We start from the raw sequence: 19,381 nt of genomic DNA, 5'->3' as shown, positions 1-19,381 counted from the left end.
GGTCGCCACATCGGAACTCCGGTCCACTAATGATTGGTAGGGATTTTTACGTGCCGAGTTACCAGCCCTGACACACAACCTTCAACGAAGCCACGCCCCATTCACGCATGCCTCCACACAGAAGACGCTCTAGCTGAGAATCGAACGGGAGAACATCTTACTGTGAGGTGACAACTCTACTGCAGCACCACCACCGCAGCAGTACAACAAGGTAAGGTTACACATTGCAAATGCATGAGCACACCACACAGGGTGCTGTTGAAGCCGACGCAAAATACATTATAGTAAATGGGAAATGTATATTTGGGCAGACTGCATTGTTAATGTCCACCAAAATGGGCAAGTATAAATTGCACATACACAGTAATGTGCAATCATGTAACATCAACATGCATAGGTAAGCAAGTTAAGAATTTCAGTCACATACACGTATGCTGTCATGCCGATGTGGAATAAACAACCAGTATATGTAATGTGCCCTGCTCATTACTGAGCAGAGGACACTCCTATGAGCATCATTACAGCACATCAACAGTAAGTCAGTGAATGCTCACATGTCAAAGGTACAGTGGTGGATTGAACTATGTGGAGAGACATGTACAGTCATCAGTTAATGTGTACAGATATTGCCGGAATGTACGAACTTGTGCGAATAAGGAATGGATATGGAAATGTAACGTACAACAAACATGGCATACTGTGCTGTTACTGAATAAGTTATCCTTACCACACTGTATACATGAATGTTAAATTGACATTCGATGCAGTCAGAGAAGAGGATTGCCCATAGGTATAACATACCTTTATATGACCCAACATGGCCTCAGCATTGCCAGCATAAAGCACACATGACATCATGCTAGTGGGACAGCATGACATCTGTCATCCAAAGCACATGGGCAAAGACATGTCCTTCTGTTGCTAATACATGATATGGCAACACACAAATCTTAACCATACCACTGTGGTAGTGCTGGACTATGGACAGCATTTGTTGTCTATCAGTTTCTCTCTAAAACACATGATATTCTGTAGTCCTATCTTGCTTTCATTCTTGCATATGGGTTTGGAGCCGATCCTCGGCTCCGACTCGGCCGATTACAAAGCTCAAAGTCTCTTAGTTGGCTCGTGGCAAGGTAGGCATCCCATAGTGCACTAGTAAGAATCCCCAGATCTCGTTTGCCGCTTCTACGAGTTCAGAAGAGCTTCTTGCTTGGCCGTGGCTAAGTTGGATATTTTTAATTACTATTATAGTTCTTATTGATATTTCTGCTTATAATATAGCTTAGTTTACATAGTTTTAGTAATCGTTATCATAGGTAGTAAATAGTAGTGTGTTTTTGCTAAATTTTCTGTAGTTATTGCTGAAAACTTGGCCAATTCTAGGTCCGTTTTTTTGTTCTCTGAGTGGTATCCCTTCTGTGTGCTAGTTTTTTTTAGATAGTTTCCTATTAGCATAGGTCCGTGTTTGTGTTAGGACCTTGTTTTCTAGTATTTCCCGTTTAAGTTAGAGGACCTAGTCCTTGGTTGTCTTTTTGTGTGTAGTTTACAGGGCAAGGCCCGTTTATGTTGGAGGACCTTGTCCTCTCTTCTGTCTTTATAGCGTTCTGTTTGTACTAAGCATGTCTAAGGAGTCCAAACATCATAAACCTACAGGTTTTAAAAAGTGCCTTAAGTGCTCCCAAAAAATATCAATCACTGACGGCCATAGTAACTGCGTTTACTGCCTCGGAGCCATTCATCTACAGGAAACTTGTTCTTTCTGTCACACCTTCAGCTCCAGAGTGCTCCAAGAAAGGAAGAACAAATTAATACTGAAAGGTCTCCTTAAGCCTTCCTTCGAGGAGGATTTAAGCTAGCTCTTCATCATCCTCCAAGTCTCCCTCTTCAAAGAAAGAGAAGGTCAAGTCAGCAAAGAGACATTCTCCTGCACCGACTATTTTGTCTGGACCTCCTCAAAGTATTAAAATTGGATAAGCCTTCTACCTATTCAGCTCCGCTGTCCTCTGAGCCGGTCAAGGTTATCGATGTTGACACTGCAGTGTCAGCCCACAAGTCTTTCGGTGCTGACCACTGAGAAATTTCATCGGAGCCGGTCTCCCCAACTTTACGATCTCCCATATTACAGAGATCTAGGTCACCCATCCTGTCATCCAGATTCTCCAAGAGCCTTTTGGAAGAGGGTGTAGAGAGAGTAATGCTTAGACTTTTGACCTCGTCTGCTTTACCAGAATTGTTGCTGGCTTCGACCCAGTCAGTTCCGAAGCCATCTAAGACCATTCTCCCTATTGCTGTTCCTCCTCCGAGCCGTGTTGGTCTTTCGGTGCCACTTGTTGTGGAACCCTCTGTTCCAGCACCCCTTGTGTCTGTCTCTGAGCCGAATTCTGCTCCGACATCTTCGGCACTGTCCTTGGTGTCTAGGAGCCAAAGCTCACCAGTTGGCCCCAACAAGGACGCTTGGACCCAAACTTCCTCAGTTGAGCTCGGACCCTACATCCATCTTGGAGCCGAGGGCTACCTCCATTTCCTCAGAACTGGGGCTGTCCTCGGAGCTAGAGAGATCTGCATTCGAGATGATGAGCATGCTGTCTTGGTCATCAGCTCCACACAAGGGTACCGATACTCTTCCCCTTCAAGCACCGACCTCTGTCTCAGCACCATCTCTCTCTCTCTTGGCAGCAGAGACCCTCAGTTTCAGGAGCTCCCATTGGGTGGACCCCAGTGTTCCGAGACCTCCCCAGAATACCCATCTGAGGAGCTCCCTCGGAAGAGGACATGCAAGAGGAAGCATGTAGACTCCCCGGATGAGTCCATCACCTCGGACACTGGCCTCGAGCCAGAAGTGTCCCCTAGGTCATCCTCTGATGATCTCATTTGTATATATCTTAGAGATCCTGATGCAGAGAGGCGGCTGGCCCATTGTCACCCCTTCTGATGAGGAGTCAGTGTACCTGAAGGCTTTCGGGTCTCAACCTTCAGCCTCTTGAGTGTCTCCACCTTTTGATGAGCTCCTGGACCTAGTTAGTCGGAAGGCGTGGGAAACTCCTAATGCTGTGGAACCAGTCTCCAGAAGACCCGACAAATTTCTCTCAGCCCCCCAAAGAGAGTTCTTAACCAAAGGTGTGCCTGTAGAAGCCATGATGGTGGCGGCAGCCACAAAGAAAGAACTAGCGGAGACTTCTACATCTGTCCATCCACCGAACAAGGAGTCTCAAACATTGAATAGATATGGGAAGCGTATCTTCTCTCCAGTGGCTTTTACTCTCAGATTGCTGAATTACCTCACACATTTTACTAGGCTTCAAAGAGATCTCCTAAAGGAGCTAGGAGATACTCTCCAAGGTACATCAACTGAAGGAGTCCCTGAGAAAATTACTGCTCAGTTGTCCACCTTAAACTCAATTGTTAACTCCTCCATGAGGCTGATTTCCTGTGCAGCAGATGGAATGAGTAGGGCAGCGGGTTCAGGGGTTTCCCTTAGGAGACGCTCCTGGATGCGCTTATGTAATTTTGTGGAGCCCTTCAAATCTATTTTTACCAGCACCCCCTTTGATGGTTCCTCTTTGTTTGGACCTAAGGTAAAAGATACACTCACCAGGTGTCAACAGGAAGGGAAAACTCTCTCTACCATGGGAGTACGTTTTACCATCCCTTCTAGACGATACCCCAAGGGTCAGAGAGGTGGGAAAATGTGGTTCAAGAAATCCCAGAGACTTTTCCCTAAAGGTAGGGGGGGGTCTGCAATACCAGGGTGGCCACGATTCTTTTCGTGGCCGTCCCTATCAGCGCTCCTGATGTGGGGCCCGGCTGCGCTTCTTTGGAGCCAGTCGGGGGTCACTTATCTTTGTATCCAGAAGTCTGACTCAACATCACCCAAGACAAGTGGGTACAAAGAATAATCACCAGAGGACACTCCATACCTTTCTTTCTTTCACCCCACACCCCCAAGAAGATCCCAGATGTTCCACCCAATCACAGGGATCAAGCAATCATAGACATTCAAAAGTTGCTTTCAAAGAGAGAGTCATCCACACCATCCCCAGAGACCAGATAGGATTCGGAACTTACTCCAGATTCTTTTTAGTGCCAAAATGGACAGGGGACTGGAGGCCCATTTTGGACCTCAGCAAATTAAACGAAGCAATAAAGAAGTCCAAGTTCCAAATGGTAACCCTGCAGTCTGTACTCCCTCTGTTAAGGAAAGACAATTGGATGTGCTCCATAGATCTCCAGGATGCGTATTACCACATAAAAATGGAGAGAGCATCCAGGAGTCATCTACACTTCTGGCTGGAAGCCAGTCATTACCAATTTTGTGCTCTGTCCTTTGATCTCACCACAGCCCCCAGGGTGTTCACCAAATGCATGGCGGTAGTGACAGCTCACTTGAGACGTCGTGGATTCCAAGTGTTTCCGTACCTGGATGACTGGCTCTTGACCACCACCACCACCAGGCAGGCACCTACTCCTACAAGCCAGGGATTCAACCATCCAGCTCTGCACCCAGCTAGGAATTATGATAAATTGGGAAGAGTCTGCCCTGTCAATTTGAGACTTATAGGCGCAGAATTAGACACAGTCGCCATGATGGTTCATCTTCCTGCAGACAGAATTCAAAATCTCAGACAACAGATATACAGCTTACTTCCTCAAGAAAAAGTCAAGGCTAAGACAGTGCTGAAACTTTTAGGAACCATGACTTCTACCATAACTCTAGTTCCACTAGCCAGATTGTATATGCAAATCCTTCAATGGCTACTTTTTTTCCCCAGCGGTCTCTTCAACAAGTACCTCTGTCTCATCATATTCTCATAATGTAATCTTGCAAAAAGGACCTTCGTTGGTTGCATGATATCTGCATTGTATGTTTGCACATGTAAAGCAAGTATGGCAGGCTATATGGACAATGCACAATAGTGCATATACAGAGCAATCAATTATATGGCAAACAGCATGTTGGCAGCATTACACAATTAGAACACACAAGCAGTACTTATGGACTTGAGGTACTACCCTGATGGGAATTAAATTTGAGAATGATCTTTCGGGCTCTCTCTCTGAACGAGTTGCGCATAGTAAGTGCCATGTCCTGGAAAAAAATTCTCCATGTCCCGCCTCTGTTTTTGAAACACATTGGTCACAACCTCCCAGATCTGCTCCTGAGAACCATCTCTGTTGTTCCTTATGTCATCACCTCCGGAGTGCATTAGGGATGATGGCACATGCAGATGCACATCAGACGTCCTTGTCATCATCCTAATCGTCATCATGGTTGTCATCACCTGAGGACTCCAGTAGTAGCTTGTCATGCACTCATCATCTCCATCTTACTGGTGATTGTCTACTGTTTCCATGCTCTGTCAAGATGAATCACAGCACAGGACAGAAATTACATATGCGTACCTGATGCTGTCTGTCTCCATAACATGCCCACTGTGACACAATGAACAGGCAGAAAACTGTCCTCATACAATGTTAAAATATGTTATGACCATAGTCCACTGCAGCACCATATGTGATTTGTATCAGTAGTCAAAGCCATAATAATGAAAAGCAAATGTCAGTCACTCCGCACATTCCCATAAAGATCATACCTGACCTTAAAATGAAATTGATATGGACATCTGCAATCTAAGATACATTAATTAACATCCCATCCACATGTGAGTTCTGCCTCTGCAAATGAGACCGAAGGTATAGTAGCATACACTGAAGTTCTTAATTAAAATGCAGTTCAAGTGGCAGTGGTGCAAACATTAGCAAGTAGCACTATTATAATCAGAGTTGCTGCTAGAGAATGGCTCTTCGTGCAGACACCTTCCCTAAGTGTGAGCAATTCTCTCAAGGCCGTGCAATGGCATGCAATAACACAGCATATCGATGGAAATCATGACATGACTTTAACAGTTGTTTATTGGCCAGCATTAAGGATGGCAAGCATATGCAAAGCAAGCACATGTAACAAACATATCCGGACATTTGAATGGAAGAATGCCCAACACTGTCTCATGCAACATTGCCATAACTGAAATTTGACAATATAAAAACTTGTGAATGGCAAGATAACATTATTATTGGGACCTGAAGTGTTTCATAATGGTGTATGCCCCAGTAAACTGTCCAGCTGAGTATTTGTCAGGATTTCATTATTTCCATTATTTCCCCTTGCATTTGTTCCCTCAGCAGTTACATCTGTGTGTGAATGTAAAGTGTAGTCGTTGCATGTAATGAGTCTTTTGAGCAGCCACCAATTAACTTAAAAAATGAAGGCAAAGTGGGATGACAGTATTGTAGAAAATATGCAAGACGCGTGACAAACATCTGTGCCAGACAAGTATGGTCAGTGGCTGACTTCACATCAATGTATGGAATACGACAGTAACATAGTAAGAATGTTCAGTCATAAACAGTCACAGCCTGTAACACATGGGAGTCTAGTGTATGTTGTACAAACAGTGTCTGTCTACAACTGTGTGCATGACCTACCTACATTTATTAGCAATCAATATCCTGCAAAATGCAAACAGCCTGATGATGATTGCTAATTATGAAATAATGCAAAGAAAAGTATGTGCAGAAAGTATCCACAAACACAGGCTACAGTTATGTTTTAACCAAAACAACCATGGCGTTGTAGATGGATACAGTACCAGTACAGAGCTAAAGGGTATGCCACATAGTTTGACAGCAGCAGTGAGAAAACGTACACAGCAGACACCCATTCAGTATGTGAATAGGCAGGGTATGCTCAACAGATCTGTCCATGAACCAGAACCACACATACAGGTGTGCCAACACATACATTATAGACAGCAGTTAAAGTACAAGAAACTTGTATGTAAAACATCCACCTCAAAATGTGTGACAATTATACAAACCCGACTGTCATTTAGGTTTCAAAAACTTTTCAGAAAACATGGTTTGCTGCTAAATGATTAAACGTATTTGTATTTCAGTCAGATTTTTAAACGCAGGTGTAGTATGGTTATTGCACTTGCCTTACTGATGCATGATGAGTATTCTGAGCAATATACATGGCAATGTAAAACATACAGGCCTGTAACAAGGATCAGATACATTTAATTTAACAAAACGGAAAACTCTCTCCCTCCACTGCTCTTTAAGCTTATGCATTTGCTTGATGCACCGGACACAATTTCTGGTCCTGCCCTTCTTAGTGAAGCCTTGGGCAATGGCATCATTGTTGGAGTGGTCTGTTTGGACTTACCAAAAGCATTTGACATTGTACTCCCTGATAACACCAGAACAGTGACCCATATGTTGTTAATTGGGTAAAGATTTGGCTGAGTAACAGGCAGTAAGGTGTCTCTCTCTCAGTTGGTCAGAAATAGGCTCTGGTGTTTCCCAGTGGTCTGTATTGGGCCCATTACTATTCATATTTCTTTTTTATAACCTAATAACAAAATGCACTTGGTGTCAAACTATGCAGATGTCTTTAGAATAGGTGTGTGATGTGAGGTATTGCCAGGTATGCCAGGAAAAGTAGAGCAGTGGCTGTGTAATATATGCCAGCACAGCTAGCTGGAATTTTGTAAAGAATTGCATGTCATTTGTATATCAAACTGATTTGTACAGATGCTTGTGTTGAAAAAATGTATTTGTAAAGTTGCTTGTGTTAAAAATGTATCAACAGTATGCCCTGCTGGACAGAAGAAGAATTGTACATGCATTATTGTAACTGTTTAAATGTATATGATTTAATTTAGGATACTGGAAGAGAAGAGGTTAATCTCAGTCTACCTGACTTTGGGAAATAGAAATTAAAATACTGGGCCTATGCCATAAAAAGATTGTCTTACAGTTCTCAATGCAGCTAGAGACAACGTTTGTGCTAGGAAGCTTTCTGCATTGTCTTTGGAGTAAACTAATTACTGCTCAGGAAGAGTGTAATTGTTTTATGGTTTTATGACTTTCAGGAGCTGCATCAGATCTTAGCAAGGCTGTGTGTGTGTGTGGGGTTATTATTGACATATAAGTGCTAGATTCTGACAGTTTCTAGCAATGCGAGGTTGCATGGGAACCAGAAGTCAGATGAACAGATGTATGTGATGTCATTCTGTAATCCTTCACCAAAAGTGATATTTTAATACTAGCTGAGACTGAAGTCTCATTGCAGCCTGTTTTTGGCACCTGACATTGAAGGATCACTCACCTACTTCATCTTGCCTTGTTCTAGTATGTGACCAGGGGATAATAATTCTTTAGATCAGTCAGAAAAATGTAGTGAGATTAGTTAAGTATTTTATTCTGTAACTGTGTGAACCTTGTTGGACATGTTCCACTTAAATAAGTCCCAATCCCTCCGAGCTACACACTCTAGGGACTTAAACCTTGTCACCACAATAAACAGAACATGCCGGAAAGATAGATTCCTGTCCCAGAGACTTCCCATACTCTGGAATAAACTACCTGTCTATATCAAACAAAGCTCCTCATTAGTACTCTTCAAGAAAAATCTTGATTGGATGGGAAGTAGGAAATTCACCCTGGGAATCACTTTTGTGGCTCTGCTCGACAGTGGCACAGGAAAATAATTTTCTTTGGTGGCAAAAGCCAGGGTACCTTTTTGGCTGGGCTTGTATAGGCCCTAGGGCCGATAGCCTAGTACCTACTTATGAACCTACATTAATTTCACTCTATATAATTAGGTACCCTTGTAAGAGCCTTAGAGTAGCTGAGTTTGGATTGTCTGGTGGCAGTAACTACTTTATAGTCTGGGCAGAAGGCGTGTGTGTGTGTGTGTGTGTGTGTGTGTGTGTGTAAATCAAGTCTCAGTGTATGTGTGTCAGCTACTTGATGCAGGGACACGAAGCACTAGTTTCAAAGAGAAGGTGCTAGAGAACTTTGCTTGGCCACTCAGATGATGAGTTAACTCTACAGCTGTGCCAGTCGGGAGCCTTATTGGGGATCTAGTGAGAGAGAGAGAGAAACCTAGACCCCGGGCTGAGTGTGTTCCCTGTGTTCTCTTAAGGGAAATTTTGCTTGATGCAGAGAGCTGCATCTGGAAATACTGGGTGTATCAATTTTTGTTCCAAGTGAATGTCCCTCTACAATGTCAGTGGTGTAAGGATTCAGGCTCCTTGATTACGGGCCCAGAGAGAGAGGACGTCACAAGGTGTATTTTTTAACTAGTGCCACTGACTATATTAAATTCAACTCTTATGTCCTGGTAGTACATAAATGGTTGGGGGGGGGGGAGGGTAATGGTGTGTATATATAAGTACTGTAAAAAGTGGTGTTTTGCACTTTGGTCCATCAAAACACATTCAGCTTGGGTACAGATATTATTGATTATAGTTAAGAGTCTAATAACTTATTAAATGCATTGAGTGTAGCACAATGTCTTGCATTTAAAATTAACCTATCCAAGATTTCACTAGTGTTATAAATTTGGCCCTGGTTAGCACTATGACATTTTGGAATTAGGAATGTGTAATCATTTCCTGTTGATGATGTACTGTTTTCTGGAGAGTTGAAAGGCATGCCTTACTAGTAGCTATACTCTTTCCACAAAGTCTGGGACTACTAGATTTTGCCCTACAACCAACTGTGTTTATACACACCTGCATTTTATACAGGAATGTAATATGTGCTGCATTGGCCGTATAACGTATCCATGACCCTAAGATGACAGAGGTAAACAAGACATTTTAGCAGGAAAGTAGCCGCAAAACATTTTTTGTGCCACGTGGACAACTTTACATTGCTGACTTAGAAAGTCAAGTATGGGACATGGGAGGATCTTTACAGTTTTAAAATACAAACTGCATTGCACTTGTGGAGTTTGGCATGATTTTACCCACTTAATGACACATTGCTTTGTTAAGCTATTGCATTTGGTACAAGATGTGCACTGCTTCACAAAGAATTTCCAATCTTTCTTGTTAGTATTTCTTAAGTGTAGTAACTAGTTAGGGATCAAATTGAAATCATGGTAAGAGTCTCTTCAAAATTTTCTCTTAGAATGTTTGCATAGGTTGTCCCTTTTATTCTTTATATTAAACACTTCCTGATTTTATATCTTTTTGGGTATCTTTAGCAGAAAGTTATTTTATAAAAACTAAAAGGAGATAGAGCCACGACTGATGTATTTTTCCCAAACTGAATATACTGTTAAGACATGACCTTCAAACTGTTGCCTTTTATTTGCTTCATATTTATATATTCTGTCAATAAAAAGCTGCAGATGTTTGATTTCAGGTCATCATTTATACATGCATGTAGGTTGGTTGAAACCAGTTGCTGAGCAACAACTGCTGATATATTTTGAATGCTGTCTAATGTGGATTGAGTTGTCTAGCTGTATTTAAAACCGTTTTTAAGACACCTGGTTCTGTTTGGCAATAACCAGCAGTACAGACTGAATACCATAAGGTACACTTCCCTGACTTTTAGAAGTGGGAATATACTTCAGTGGAGTGATTTCTTACAATAAGTTCATATCTTAGGTAGTGAAATTTTATCTGTTCTCACTTACTGCCATAAATTAAATATATTGCTATCAGTATTTCAGTAGTTTGTGTTTATTTATACTATCAGTGTTGTGATGGGGTTCAAATAACGGCCACATTTAACTGAAGTTAAGCTTGTTTTTTGCAATTCAACTTATTTAATGCATTTTGGGTATTTGCTCTTTGTGTTGATCTTATAATGAAATTTGCATGGGTCTTTAAAACATTGATTTAAGAATGGTGGTTTCTAACTTGTGCTTTTTCTCTTTTCATCCTATTTTAGGTTACTAGTGGGAGCTAGCTGTATCCTTGTTTTCCCACCAAATGTTTAGTATGCACATACAGTGACTGCATTTCTTTACGTATAGTACAACCAGACTGAGTATTCCAAAATTGCTACCTAAATAAGAGTCTTCTCCTGTGTCTTAATTTATGTGCTTTTTCAGTTTTCTGGAGTTAAGATATTAATAGAAAGAAAAGAAGAATGGAATATAAATTATTTAAAAATAGCATTGTAGCTGGAGGTATGAGCCAGAGAAGAGGCATTGTACAAGCTGTATTTGTTAGGTTCTGTTAAATCCAGAGGAAGCCCTGGTATCTGCTAGTTGTGTATGTCTTGCAGAATCTTATTCATTGATTTGACAGTTATAGGAATGATGAAGATGAATAAGCCTGGTACTGTAACAGAAAGATGGCAACAGGCAGGGTTTTAACATTTTGTCATGCATGTGATATCTCCCTTGCATTCCTTAACTTGTCTATCCAGATGTTTCCCTGGAGTGTGCTGGCTTTCTAACGGGTATTGAGCTGGACACTACCGTCATGGTGAGAAGTATTCCACTGAGAGGATTTGATCAGGTACTGATTTAGGAGTACATTAAATATTTTATATTGTACACTACAAAACCTGTGTGTATCTTTATGAGAGGGATGGCCATATGTAAACAGTCCCGCCTAAATATATTCTTCATGTTTGTGTTTCTTTCACTGTCCATTAACTGTTGATGGAGCATGCATAAATCTCTCAAGTAAAACTGTGTTCTAGCTTATATGTTTGAATCACTTTAGATTAAAAAACACGTTTCTCTAGATTTTGGAACTTTGTCTTGCTAGTGACAGGCTGTATGGGCTGTACATCAGTGGTCTCATCATTCCTTTGGTCTGGAATAAATGTGCTGAATAAGATGCACAATTTTTATAGTTATATTGTAACTTCTTTGCTTCTTCAATAATACCCATTACAACAGTCTTATTAAGGTTATTTTCTGACATTTCTTGATTCTTCTGGCCTGAATATACCAAAGTTGTGCATCTTCCCTTTCCTGCATTAATCCTCTAAGGCTTGCGCTAGAATAGACACATACAGAGGATCACAGGTTGCAGATCATAACCTGTTTATTATGTGTTCAAGGCATTGATGCTAAGAAATTCAACTTGAGTGTTTAATTAAACTTGCCCACCCATGTTACAAGTAGTTTAACTTTGCAGTAATTTTTTTCTATATTTTACTGGTTAAAGTTTAATTTTTAGGCTTTTTTTTGCATGCCTAGGTACTGCTGTCCACTATTAAATGCAGTTGGTCTGCAGGAATATAGCATCTGAAGTTGTTCTTATGTGTTTGTGGCATGCGCATAGGTGACACATTCAGTACTGTAAAAAGTTTAAGCAAACTATGGGAACTACAGTCACCCCTTGTTTCCATCAGTCAAGTTGACTAAAAAATTTTCAAGATTTTTGATCCCCTAATCCTTGGAGGAAAATGTTTTACAATCTCTGTGTATCATGGTTATTCTCTTATTTTAGTTCTGATAATTTCTTTTGAACAAAATTCCCCTTTTTCGCATTTCTACAGGTTTATCTTTTAATGAGAGACAGATCTTCCCTTAACACTTTTCTGTAAGCTCTAAATGCTAGGCATAATTTAACTTCTACTAACTTACAAAGGATGCTGTAAAAATTTAGATGTTTTCATCTTCCTACTTCAAATTTTTAGTACATCTCATTTTTGTAAATTTCAATAATTACAATATCTGCCGTGGATAAAGTGCAGAATGTTAAATTACCCTCAATAATTGTTCTTATTAATGTTGCAAATGTCAAGCCGTTGTACCAAATCTAATCTTTCTCATGGCTCTAACCTTTTTTTACCACTTCAAGTTCTTGACCACTCATTTCTAACCTCAATTCATTTGGTGTTGAAACTGTAAAATATTTTTTATAGTTAAACTTAAGACACATTCTGGTTACCAGCAGATGGATTTTATTTAGCTACAAATTTAAGTCATTGACATCCTTGAGATTTGAGATCTCTTCTCCAACTTTACAGTTGTTTGCATATTGGCAAGCTGGCAAACAACTCATTAAACTGTATAGGCCCCAGAATTACATTTTGTAAGCTCTAAATGCTAGGCATAATTTAACTTCTACTGACTTACAAAGGATGCTGTAAAAATTTAGATGTTTTCATCTTCCTACTTCAAATTTTTAGTACATCTCCTTTTTGTCAATTTCAATAATTACAATATCTGCCGTGGATAAAGTGCAGAATGTTAAATTACCCTCAATAATTGTTCTTATTAATGTTGCAAATGTCAAGCCGTTGTACCAAATCTAATCTTTCTCATGGCTCTAACCTTTTTTTTACCACTTCAAGTTCTTGACCACTCATTTCTAACCTCAATTCATTTGGTGTTGAAACTGTAAAATATTTTTTTATAGTTAAACTTGAGACACGTTCTGGTTACCAGCAGATGGATTTTATTTAGCTACAAATTTAAGTCATTGACATCCTTGAGATTTGAGATCTCTTCTCCAACTTTACAGTTGTTTGCATATTGGCAAGCTGGCAAACAACTCATTAAACTGTATAGGCCCCAGAATTACATTTTGTAGGATTCCTTATTCATAGGTAACCACCAAATTGACTCTTAAATTCAGAGTTTTTGATCCCCTAATCCTTAGCAGAAAATGTTTCACAAACATTTAAATTAACACAATGCTCCTGTTCTGTTAACCGGTTTATTATCCAGTTCAGGACTATGTGTTTACATTTAATCATAGTAAACCTTCAATTATCTGTCCATGATGTAAGTTGGACGACCAAAAGCTTAAGCTGGTTTACTACCTGAAAAGAACTAAAGTACTTGGAGAGGAAGTCAAAGTTCAAGGAGAAATGGTAGAACAGCAAAAGTGTAAACCGTAATGAAGAAAATCTGTTTCCCACAGATTCTAGGATGACCTCATACGTTTTTCATCCCTTGAGGCTTGTACATCCATATTGAGAAAAAAAAATAATTGGGGGAGAACTCATTTTTCAGAATTCACTTAGAGTTCATAATCTATTTCAGAGATATTCTACCCTTCCTGTTACTGCGAAAACAGAATATTAAAGTATAGTACAGTTGTGTGAGGAAGCCACCGTATCTATGAATGACTGAAGAGTCCCTGTCTTTGTTTATTTTTGTTTCATAGGTAGGTGAGTGGGCTGTAAGGCCTTTATTTTTCTCCATTCTTGACCATTCACGACTTTCAGTTATTAATGAGGTAAGTGAATTAGTCCACAGACCATTTTCAGTCATTCCCTAGGCCAAAGGCCTGGAACCGAATAAATGAAGATAGCTACACGAATAGCAAGTACATTTCTGAAAGGGTCACAGTTCACCAAAATGGAATCAATTAAAATATTGTACATGAATACAAGTATTGGATGCATACTTATGGCAAAATCCAGTGGGTCATTTAGTATGAAACATGATGGTTCAAAATGAGGGACATGGTTCAGCATGAGTAAAATAACCCCAGTTTGTTGCTTATGCTATCTTGACTGAAATAATCCCCAGAAAGTAGTCGCAGCAGCAGGAGGAAATTTTACTTATTACCTGAAGAGCCACTGAAATTTGCTTCTAGTGCATAAGTAGGATTTAAGTTGTGAAAAACTATGTATATTTTCAGATGTGCTTCAGACTCTGCAAGGGTACCATTAGGATTTTGTGTATCTGCAAATCTGATATCTTTCTGTGGACTTTCAAGCCATGCAGGTCCGTTGCATTTCTTGTACTTTAGAGTACGGTAGCATGTCTTCTGTGTTTGTTGCACCTCACAAGGTTTAACCATAAAACACTTTGTCTTCCATACAGAGTATTCACTGTTGAGAGTGCATACATGAGCTTTCCTGTCATATCTCTGATTTCATCATGTGCACAGCAGGTGCAGCTTGCAGTTGAGATATTTTCTTCAGGGTCATTAAGGATGTCGAAACACTTGAGGCTAAATAAAACTGGAACCTGATTACCCAATGTTCTGCAGTGGTCAGAAATGAATGGAACTAACTGGGGGGGGGGCTTGCTTTGGTTATTGTAGCACAATCCTGTTGTAGTACAGTCCTTCAGACTCTTGCAGTATTCTGCTACTGTTAGTACTTCTGGTAGTGGAGCAAGAAGGCTGTGGTAGTGGCTGTTGCCCTTGTAGAATGAGGCCTTATGTTCTGTGGAATTGGTTTTCCATGGAAAGAGTAACTGGGTAGAATACCATAGCCAACTAGGGGAGGAGGAAGAATAGATTATGGTGTGGTTAGGATCCCTTGCAGTACAGCAGTGGCAAACCCTGCTCGGGATCTGGAATACAGAGGTAAATTATAATGCTTGGCAAATGTATGTACGGAGGTCCAAGTAGCCGCCTCAATAATGTCCTTGGTTGCCACTCCTCGTAAGAAGGCTGTGGTAGTGGCTGTTGCCCTTGTAGAATGAGGCCTTATGTTCTGTGGAATTGGTTTTCCATGGAAGGAGTAACAGAATCGTATGCAATTTCCTATCCATTTGGAGATTGTCTGTTTGGAAATAGCTTTTCCTTCCTTTCCTGTTGCATAGGCTACAAAAAGCTGGTCAGTTTTTCTGTTACTTTTTGTTCTGTCCAGGTAGTAGCGTAGCTGTCTATGTACATCCAAGGTATGCAGCATTCTTTCCCCTCTGTTTTGTGGGTTGGGGAAGAAGGTAGGTAGGTGGATTGCCTGGTTTAGAGACACTCTGGATACCACCTTAGGCATAAATGTAGGATTAGTCCTCATGGACACTCTATCTTGGTGGAAGATTAGGAAGGGTTGTACTGCCATTAGGGCCTGAAGTTCAGAAATCCTCCTTGCTGAGGTTATTGCCAGTAGGAAAGCAGTTTTCCACGATAGATGCTGTTGGTCTGCTGTTGCTGCTGGTTCAAAAGGTGCGAGTGTCAACTTTTCTAGCACAAAGTTCAAATCCCAAGCTGGTAATGGTGGTTTCCTAGGAGGTTTTACATTCTTGATCCCTCTGAGGAACTGCCTGAGTAAAGGATGTGAAAAGACAGGTGGGTCAACGCTGTATTCTGCTGAAATAGCTGATGCATGTATCTTGATGGAGGAATAGGACAGGCCTGTATGTAGAAGCTCTGCCAAATACTCCAGAATGTTAGCAATATCTATATTCGACACATCTTTTCCTCTTTCAGCACTCCAAATGACAAACCTTTTCCATTTTCCTGCATAGTTCCTTCTTGTTGAAGGTCTGCGGGCTTCAAGGATAATGTCTTTAACCCTTTGGGAAAGTTCTGGATTAGTTGCTGCTATGTGATGTTCCAAGCAGTCAGTTGCAACGTTTTTAGGTTTGGATGCATGATGCTGTAGTTGTTTTGAGTTAACATCAAAGGCATCAGGGGTATTGACCACATTTTGTCCCGAGACATGCTCCTCAGCAATGGGTACCAGTGTTGTCTTGGCCAGTTTGGAGCTATCAGGGTTATCCTTGGACGTTCCTCCTTGATTTTTAGTAATACCTTGTGTATCAAGGGAAGAGGTGGGAATGCATATGCTGTCAGACCTTTCCAGCTGAAGGAGAGCGAATCCACTTTCCATGCAAGTGGGTGGAATGTCCTTGTGCAGAATTTTTTGAGCTGGTGATTGAGAGGGGAAGCGAATAGATCTATCTGTGGCATTCCCCATTTCTTTGAGATGGTCTTGAAGATGTCCGGGTGTAGCATCCATTCGTGGGTATCCGAGGTGGTTCTGCTTAACATGTCTGCTAGAGTATTCTCCTTTCCCGGTACAAATATTGCCTGTAACTGGATGTTGTAGCTGAGTGCCAGGTTCCAAAGGTCCAAAGTCATTCTGCATAGGGGGTATGAATGAGTGCCTCCCTGTTTGTTGATGTACCACATGACTGTGGTGTTGTCTGTCCTTATCATCAAATGGCCTTCTTTGAGAAATGGTCTGAATTTTTGGATTGCCAGTTTTACTGCCAGCATTTCTTTTAGGTTGATGTGCAGGTGAAGCTGGTCCCAAGGCCCACAATCCTTGTACGCATTTGTCCAGCATGTGAGCCCCCCATCCTAGGTCTGAGGCGTCTGTTGTGATGGTTTGGCTTGCTTGATAGTTGCGAAAGGGTAGGCCTGGGTGTGACTGGCATGCTTGAGCCCACCATAGGAACTCCTGTTTTAGGCATGGGATTAGTGGAATTTCTGCTTCTAGGCTGTGCCTGTGTTGGGACCATAAATTCTTTAGGTACCACTGTAGTTTTCTCATATGTAGTCTGGCATGTGGAACCAAGATTATGCATGATGCCATGAAGCCCAAGGCCTGCAGAACTTTTCTTGCTGTTAACTTGTTCTGTCTTGTTAGTGCCAAGAAGTAAAGAGGAAGTTCTTTTTGTTTTTCTGCAGTTAGGAATGCCATTTGTTTTACTGTGTCCAATTCCGCACCCAAGAATGTCCTTGTTTGGGATGGTATCAGCCTTGACTTTTGTAAATTGACTGTGTATCCCAGTGCTTGTAGCAAGTAAATGACCCTTTGTAAATCTGTTGTCAGCTTGCTTTTGTTGTCCCCTTAGAGCAGGCAGTCGTCCAGGTATGGATAAATTTGGATTCCCTGTAGTCTGCAGTGGGCGATTACTGATGCCAGGCATTTTGTGAATACTCTGGGCGCAGTAGATAAGCCAAAGGGCAATGCTGAGAATTGATAGTGCTCTGATCCTGCAAGAAATCTGAGGTATCTTCTGCAAATTGGTCGAATGGGGACGTGCAGGTATGCCTCCTTGAGATCTAGAGTTACCAGCCAACACTCCTTGCCCAGCATGGGAAGAAGTTGCTGTAGGGTCAGCATTTTGAATTTTGGGACAATGATGTATGTGTTTAAGGTGGACAGGTCGAGAATAGGTCTCCAACTTTTTTCCTTTCTTGGTACTAGGAATAGTCTGGAGTAGAATCCTTTGCCTTGTTCTGTTCTTGGTACTCTTTCCACAGCTCTCATCTTTGTTAATTGCATTATCTGCTGTAGAGCTTCTGTTTTTTGATTTGGAGGCAGGTTTGGCATTCCTCTTTTGACTGGTAAAGTGTGGAAGTGGAACCGGTAACCTTGGTCTATGGTTTGCAAAATCCACTTGTCTTTTGTGATATAGTGCCAGTTCTTCGAAAATAAGGTTAATTTTCCACCTAATGGTGCTGCTATTTGTTCCCTGGTAGACGGGGTTGGCTTTTTGGGGATATACTGTACTTTCCTCATCACTCTGTTATGTTAGTACTTGAAGCTATATTTGGTGTTTGCTTAAGGTAATGTAGCTTTATGTTGCATTTTCTCACTATTTTATTTATTTATTTGTATTTGATTTCCCATGGACCTTTATCACATTCAGCCTGGAGGCTCTGTCTGGTTAAATGACTTGCACAGTTAGGTAGAGGAGGCTGAGGGAATAGAACCTTGCACTACTGGCCCACAGAAAATAGCTTACTAACAGCTCCTTAATCCTCTAAACCAACTGCCAGTCTAATATGCTTATACTAGCGGAACCAGACCAGGTAAATGCTTGTATTAGTTAAAAAGCACTGTATGTAGTTACTCCCACTCTATTCCTACACTGTGGGTGGTTTTGTTTACTTTTCCTCAGCTATATTAAAAGTTTTTTTTTATCTTGCCACTTACCTCATACTGTTACAACACTGACATGTGTGAATGAATCTGTCATTGGGCAGAAGTCTTTTGACAGTGACATGGCTTGACTTCAAAGATATTCATCAAAGGGAGAATGCATCACAGGTGTTTGCCTTTTTAAGTATGTGCGTAGTAGTACCTTAGACAGAAAGTTTAGTGGTGTGATAAGTCATAGCTAGTACAGCATTATGATCAGAGGAAATTTTGGAGTTGCTGGGATACAGAAAAAGCTGGTTCTTGACATGTTTTCATGGCCCTTGACATAATGCTTGTCTGCAGTTTGACAGCAAAGCACCTGCCAGCAATTATGCACATATTTTGTAAGTCATGTAAACCTCAGCTCTCTGAGCTTCCTGTTAGCAAGTAACCTTTTTCTGGAGGCTAAAACTAATGGCAACTGTTTTCCAGAAGTTATCTTTGCAAGCTGTACAGCAAAGGTATGGTTAAGGGAATAGCATCAAATTACTGGGATCAGTAAAGAGTGCTACATCTTGTTTTTGAAGGCTTCAGTGTAGCAAGACCCAGAGTGTGAAGAGTGGTAGAACCAGAGTTAATCAGAATGTGGCCACTTCAGTCCCAGATCCAATGACTCGCTGAGTTAAGGAGTGTTCACTGACTTAATAGCTAGTATGTACAAAGACCATCTAGTCATGGCATAGACATAAAATGATGGCACATGTTGCCATTAATAATGCATACTTTTACAAAGGAACAAAGAGAGAAAAGCGTACACAAGGCAATGCGTCACTTGCATGAAGAGCACTGAAGCTAGTCCATTGTGAATGGAAAATATTGAAAACCTGCTGAGCACAGAGAGAGTTCTACTGACATATACTGTGGCAGTTATACTGTAAAAACATTTTTTTCACAATGACCCGCAGAGCTGATTAGAGGGGAGACCTGTAGAGGAGCAGCCATATATCACAAGAGGCAGAGAAAATGCCAAATTTTAAAACAGTAGAGC

The 19,381-nt window shown here is 41.0% G+C and overlaps 1 protein-coding gene across 1 annotated transcript in view; it reads left to right on the top strand.

Moving 5' to 3' along the window:
* Positions 1-19,381, top strand: part of TXNRD2 (thioredoxin reductase 2) — a 1,479,392-nt gene that overhangs the window by 803,917 nt on the left and 656,094 nt on the right. The window contains exons 9-10 of the mRNA XM_044068698.1: positions 10,756-10,775; positions 11,239-11,330. Of these exons, the coding sequence (XP_043924633.1) occupies positions 10,756-10,775; positions 11,239-11,330 (112 nt within the window). The remainder of the gene's footprint in view (positions 1-10,755; positions 10,776-11,238; positions 11,331-19,381) is intronic.

This window comes from Protopterus annectens, chromosome 4.part0 (genome assembly GCF_019279795.1).
Source record: "Protopterus annectens isolate FY-2018-M chromosome 4.part0, PAN1.0, whole genome shotgun sequence".
In the NCBI taxonomy this organism is placed as follows: Eukaryota; Metazoa; Chordata; order Ceratodontiformes; family Protopteridae; genus Protopterus; species Protopterus annectens.
Note: the sequence above shows the minus strand (reverse complement) of the source record. Positions and strands in the feature narration are given on the sequence as shown.